The following is a 6,496-nucleotide window of genomic DNA, read 5'->3' as shown; positions in this document are numbered from 1 at the left end:
TTCTTTTTTTATTAACAGATACTTACTGAGTGTCTACTATGTGCCAAGCATTGGCTTAGGCTTTGGAAAACACTGGCAAACAAAACAGATGCAATTCCTGTCTTTATGGTGTTTATATTCTAAAGAAGATAATACTATCTCATGGAACTGTTCAGAAGACTGGATGTTAATTAATTGAAAGTGCTTCATCAGTTTCACAGTGCTCTATAAACCCAAGGTTCTTGAATGTGATGACTGTCCTATTCCTCTATCTCCCATAACTCAAGAGAGGTTGTAGAAAAGTGATTTAAGTTGATAAAAATGTTTCAACAATGCCACATTTGACCACTAGAGGTCCTCAACAATCACACCCAACATTAATCCATTCTACTAAATTCATTCATTATAATTTGTGAAATAATTTATCAAAAGTAATTTAAGAAAGTTGGTCAAATTAGATAAAATGTATTATATGAAACCATAAGACTAGCCAAATTATAAGAGAGAACACACTACATGCCAACACCATGCAATAAATATTGTGCCTAGCAGAATGCCGACAATTAAGAAGTATTATATATTAATGTTTTGTCATTGCAATCTCTTAAATCACTTCATCACCATAAACACCTATTTTAAGATAAATCAACATCAACATTATTTTTTTAATATTTATTTATTCATTTGGCTGCATCGGGTCTTAGTTGCATCATATATGCAATTTCTCACATGAACCAAGTGATCAGAATATACTCAGAACACACAAAAAAGTAAATTGAGGACTTGGTATATATGTTAAATTTTAATACTTGAGAAAATATATTTAAGTTAAAATCTGATACAAACATTGCCAGTCCAAGAAAATATACATAAATTTGGATTCAAATGGAGTCAGTATGCAAACCTGGATACAAGACTGTATCTTGACAATTGTTACTGATGGCTTTTAAAAAAGTAACAGATTTTTATATCAGCTATACATCACAGAAGTTATGGCAATCTTTTTCTCAAAAAATTTCCCTTATCCTTTAAGCACTGTAAATTTAGTGTGAAGAAGAAAGTTAGAGATTATCTAACTTATCAAAACATTTTGAAGATTTAAGTTTTAAATACCTACTGTAAGGCTCAAACAATGCAAAAATAGTCAGCATTTCATTTTCCCCTGAAGGTTACTTTGACATGTTATTCACAAAAACAAATTATACCAATGGAAAAACATTCCATTCTTTCTTGGAAGTACACATTATTTCTTCTTCCAGGTACTTCAGTACTTTAAGGTTAATATTCACTTTATTAAATATTAAACAAAAAGGAACTTTAAAAATCATGCACTATTATTAAGAAATGAAAAATTTTTCCCAACTTCAACAATGTACTTTTAAAACTGTGAAAACAATTAGAAACACTAGGTCTTTTAAGAGCATATCAAAATATATTAGAAGGAATTATCTTTCAGCCATTGCTTACTTTAAAAAAAATAGCTTTATTTTCTGACCATGAATATTGGATAAAATGAGTATTTCAAGAATATTCTCACTGCATCAAAGTGTGAAATTAAAACAGAATTATAGGAATTAGAAATCCCTACTATCAGTGGCCTGATGAAAATAGGACTATTTATGAATTAACTTCCAATTGAAAAAAATTGTTCTTCTTTTCCAATTGAAAAAAAAACTAGTTCTTGGAATTTGTGCCACATAACAATTTTATTCCAGATGTTACTGATACAGAAGCACTGTTGGGTCTTACAAAGGAATAAACACCTTCCTGAAGGTAAAATTCTTCCTTTTTGAAAGATACAGTAAATATTTCTTATCACTAGAAATGTAAATAGTACTTCTTGAATCCTGACTTCACTTTCCAAAGATGTAAATATTATCTCCCTCAATGCTCAGACCATCAGTGAAACTAAACTATTCTGGTGACTATCTCTTTTACGAGAAGCATCAATTATTTCAAAAACTAGCTTGCATATAACTTTTGTCTTTATTCCTCAGACAAAAGATCACTTAGTTTTATACAAAAGTTTCATGCTTTATAATCTATAAACATTAGTAGTCAGCTTAAGATGGCTATTCTGTGATTGCATATTTGATGAACCATTATTTTTCTTTAGAGAACACATTTTAGTTTAAAATAGGGAAACACAAACCTCAATATGGAATAACTGATAATACTGTAAAGTTATTAAACACATCCCTAAAACTTCTGAAAGTACATTAATAATTTTTTAAATAGGCACAATCTCTTTAAAAACATATTATTTACAAACACATTAGATTGAGGGAGTCTATGTAGTCATTACATCATCTGGGTAAAACGGTACATACTGACTGTCTGTTTGACACTGGAAAACTGAAGGCAGCATGACTTGAATGAAGAAAAAGTAACTGGAAAACTAATTAGAATGGGTATTAGTATAAAGAAAAATAACAATCACATGATAGAATTTTTATGCAGCACTTTTTCTTCACTATCACCTTAATTTTGAGACTGTAAAAATATAATTTTGATGTTAACATTATTTTAATGTAAAAACTGTCATATGCACTCATAGAAAATTGCATTATTAAAACATATTTCTAATATGCTAAAACTAAGTTGTTTCCCCTTTCACATTGCACAATGTCCATCAAAAATATAAGTTCTTATAAACAATACATGAACTTTTTTCCAAATTTCTATTTATATTTTTATATCTTGTTTTTTTACCAAAAATACTGGTAACAAATATTATCGATGTTAATATAAGTCAGTTAAAAAATCAGTTCTTTCTGATTTGGAAAGCTTACAAAATTTTAAGTAGTAATAATTCTCCCACACTCAGTGTAACAGCAAGCAAACGTGCAGCAGCCATCAGTACTCGGTATTGTTCCTTTCAACAATCCTGAACAGGAACCTAAATTAGGTGCCAAGACAAGTGCCAAAACGTTGCTTTTAAATTATAATGCAATAACATAAAAGCACCTCTATTGCTATCAGCAGGTAATAACCGCCATATTTGAACGCATACTCAAAGTATAGCAACTACGGTTACAGTCCTAGTAGTGTTATTTGACTTTGTTTCCCTTAGTGGGGAAACATTAACAAAAATTTCACAGATGGAAAATGATATAAATGTCTACAACTCATAAGAACCTCCTGGTGCTTTTACCACTGTCTGCCTCAAAAAGGTACCTTCTGGTGAATTCAGGTATGTGAATTCTGATGAGACTTCTCCTGGGCCCAGCCTCTACCCCCTCTTATTGTACTTAATGTCTGAACCTATTTGGATAAACACAAATAGGAGAAACCTTTTAGGATGTGAAGTTAACACATTCACTCTCTTTCTCTTCTCCTGTTTTCTTAGAATGACACATTATATTTATTTTCTAGGTTTCTTACTTCCTGTCATAACGAAATAATGGCCATCGTCTTCCTTCTTTTTAGCAGAAGGTTTTTTATCTGCACTAACCGTCTCCTTGCCAGATGAGGGTGGTTTCCTGGTTGAAACTGAGGCTTTGCCACTTTTGGGAGGCCCAGTAGCTGAGCACTGGCTCTTGGTGGCAGTCTGTACTGACTTTGGTTCAGGTTGTGGTTTGGCAGAAGACTGGGGAAGACTCACAATGGACAGTGGGGTACGGCCCGGGGACCTGGAGGAGCTGGGTCCTGTCTTCTGGGACGTGCTTTTATTCTGAGGCTGCTTTTTGGCAACTGAAACCATATTCTTATCTTTCAATTTCTGTGCAGCTTTTGCAGGAGCAACTGAGGATACAGAAAGTGGCTGGTTTAAATTCAGGGCCGACTTAGGTTTCTGGGCTTGAGGAGCTCTACCATGGGGCTGAGCCCGTGTTTCCAGACTCCTGGTGACAGCTTTGGAACTGGTTGTCACTTTTGCAGGGGACTGGAAGGAAGAAGGGTTAGGCCTCACATGCAGATGTGCCTTAGGTGGCTTTGGACACTTTGATGATGAATTTAAATGTGCAGCCGAGGGAGAGACTGCATGATCCCTGGAAGGTACATGATTGTGTTTCAAATGCTTTGGTTCAGTTTTTCCAGAACACTTATTTGGCAGAAGTGTAGGCTCAGGCACATCTCTTGACTTCTGGGCTGGAACACGCTTGGTATTAGGAGTACTGGGTGATGAGATACATTTTCTCAACGACTCAGATACACAAGGTGCTGCTCTTGATAAAGCTGGTGAAAAAGTGCTTTTACCCACTGGATTTAAAGAAGCATGTGAAGATGATGCATTGTTTGAAGGAGCCTGTGGTTTCTTTGTTATGCTCTTTGAAGACTTGAGTTTGAGATGAGAAGACGCTGCTGGAGAATTTGTCAATTTAGAACGGACTGACCCCGGGGCCAGATTCCCTCCTTTCAGGGAAGATGCTGATGGCAATGCAGCTGGCAGATGTACATGCTTCTCTTTGCCCCTTGGAATACCAACCGGTGTGCCAGGTTTTGAGTTTTGTTTCTGAAACATGCTAACTGCTGACAAAGGATTCATTTCAGGAGGCTGAGGTGTTCTGGCGGGTGAATCAGGCACACTTTCATTGGAAACTCCTTTTTGAAATGCTAGAATTTTCTGTTCTAGCGTAGCAAACTGTAATATTCGACAGGGGTCATATTTAAGCAAAAATCCTTGAAGAGTATCCCAGCCTCCACCGACACGGACCATGACATGTTTTCCATGAAGCATCTTTCCCCAAAAGAAAGCAAAAAATAAAGCTGTAAAATTGTAAGGTGCAGCCATAATTTATTAGCAGTCACAGTCTGTGGTGTCTCTGACTATGAAATGTAGTATATTTGCCACCAGCTTCACTATAAATTGATAGTCTCTTTCTTGTATTATTAACATTTAATTCATACTGAATCATGACACTAACAATAGTCTTCCAGTTTGTAAGGAAGATATTTACATACAGCTTACATCCTAAAAATCCAAATTACTAAGTGCAAAACAACAAGGAGAACACTGCTAAGTAGAGAATTCACTATTGTAGGAAGAAAGGAGTAGAGATAGTAAAGAAGAGGGAGAAAAGGGAAAAAATGCCTCATAATACAGAGAAAACACTGACAACTGCAAAAGAACCATAAAAATGACCAAATTTTATACTTCAGAATTTAATAAATTACATTCACATGAATTATATCAATTTAATCTTTCCAAAACTTTGATATAATCTATTTCTAGTTCTTCTCTGCAGATGAGGAACTAATGGCTCTGAGAGATTAAGGAGACTGTCCCAAATCACCAACTTGGCCTGGCCTCACATTCACAAGGCTGCCGACCCCAAATGGTGCCTTCATGCAGAAACGGTACATCTTGGGTCTGCCAGCGCAGCCTAAGCTGGACCTCAGGCCCCTATTCATTCAACAGGCAAATCAACACAGTTGTACGAGACTGCTCTGCAAATTTTAACTCCAAATCCCATGCTCTGTACACTGTCACTGTATCATACTGCTTAAGAAAAGAAAGTTAACTAAAAGACAGAAAGTGCATGTACCTGTTTCTGGGTGAGCTGAGTGGGGTATGGGGATCTAATAATAATACATGAAATCAAAGAAAATGTGCGTAGTGAAATTGGATATTTTTACATACTTTTATATTAAATTCCTAACTGAGGAATAAAACAGCTCTTGTATCAGAAGTGGACAGAATGCTGAACAGGTAAAACTTGAATCTCCTTATCAGCAACACGGACAATTAATCAACAGCAGATTGCAGAAGGGATAAAGAAAGAAAATGAGCATGTATATTAGCATATTAGTATAGATGCTGATACTGTGTCAGCAAAAAAAAAAAGGCTTCCTACTTAAAACCCAAAGTCTTATTATCAACTACAATATTTCTATTTATTTTTCTTCTTACTGACATTTAATCTTATTAGATGTTCTGATTTTGCTTCTTTCTTCTCATGATAGAAAACTATTCCTTCCTAGGAAGTCTGAAAATGAAATGTTACCTGAGGTATTCAAAGATATTTTTTCCCCCAATTATATCCAAAGTCTAGTCTTAGCTATCCCTATGTTAGTTGCTCAAAACAAGATCTGAATGTGGGGAGGGGTGGGGATATAAATTGGGATATTGGAACTGACATATATATAAGATTAATAAGAACCTACTACATAGCACAGGGAACTCTACTCAATGCTCTATAATGTCCTATATGGGAACAGAATCTAAAAAAAGAGTGGATATATGTATGCATATAACTGATTCAATTTGCTGTACAGCAGAAACTAACACAACATTGTAAATCAACTATACTTCAATGAAAATTAATTTTAAAAAAAGATCTGAGTGTAACAGGATGTAAATGGTGGACTTACTCTTATAAAAAGTATTTTATCTCCTAGTCGATATCGTCCTTCAGATAAGTACTCAATAGAAAACCGATGAGAACAACTACAAGGAGGGTCTTCAGCAATGTGTTTAACCTAAGATTAAAAATGAATAAAAAGATTTAGGACTTATGCCAAAACTACTTTAACATTAGAATGCAAGGGTATTTGACAGCTGGGAAAAATCAAACTC

The 6,496-nt window shown here is 34.8% G+C and overlaps 1 protein-coding gene across 2 annotated transcripts in view; it reads right to left on the bottom strand.

Annotated features, from left to right (window-relative positions):
- Nucleotides 1-666: 666 nt before the first annotated feature.
- The window catches only part of GAS2L3 (growth arrest specific 2 like 3), a 41,507-nt gene continuing 35,677 nt past the window's right edge, over nucleotides 667-6,496 (bottom strand). For both annotated transcript variants that reach the window (XM_055396017.2, XM_055396018.2), the window contains 2 exons: nucleotides 6,292-6,399; nucleotides 667-4,657 (listed from right to left, as the gene is read on the bottom strand). In XM_055396017.2, the coding sequence (XP_055251992.2) occupies nucleotides 3,344-4,657; nucleotides 6,292-6,399 (1,422 nt within the window). In that variant the 3' untranslated portion in view covers nucleotides 667-3,343. The remainder of the gene's footprint in view (nucleotides 4,658-6,291; nucleotides 6,400-6,496) is intronic.

The sequence above is a fragment of the Moschus berezovskii genome, chromosome 6 (genome assembly GCF_049115385.1).
Source record: "Moschus berezovskii isolate FMDL1 chromosome 6, NW_MosBer_1.0, whole genome shotgun sequence".
Lineage (NCBI taxonomy): Eukaryota > Metazoa > Chordata > Mammalia > Artiodactyla > Moschidae > Moschus > Moschus berezovskii.
Note: the sequence above shows the minus strand (reverse complement) of the source record. Positions and strands in the feature narration are given on the sequence as shown.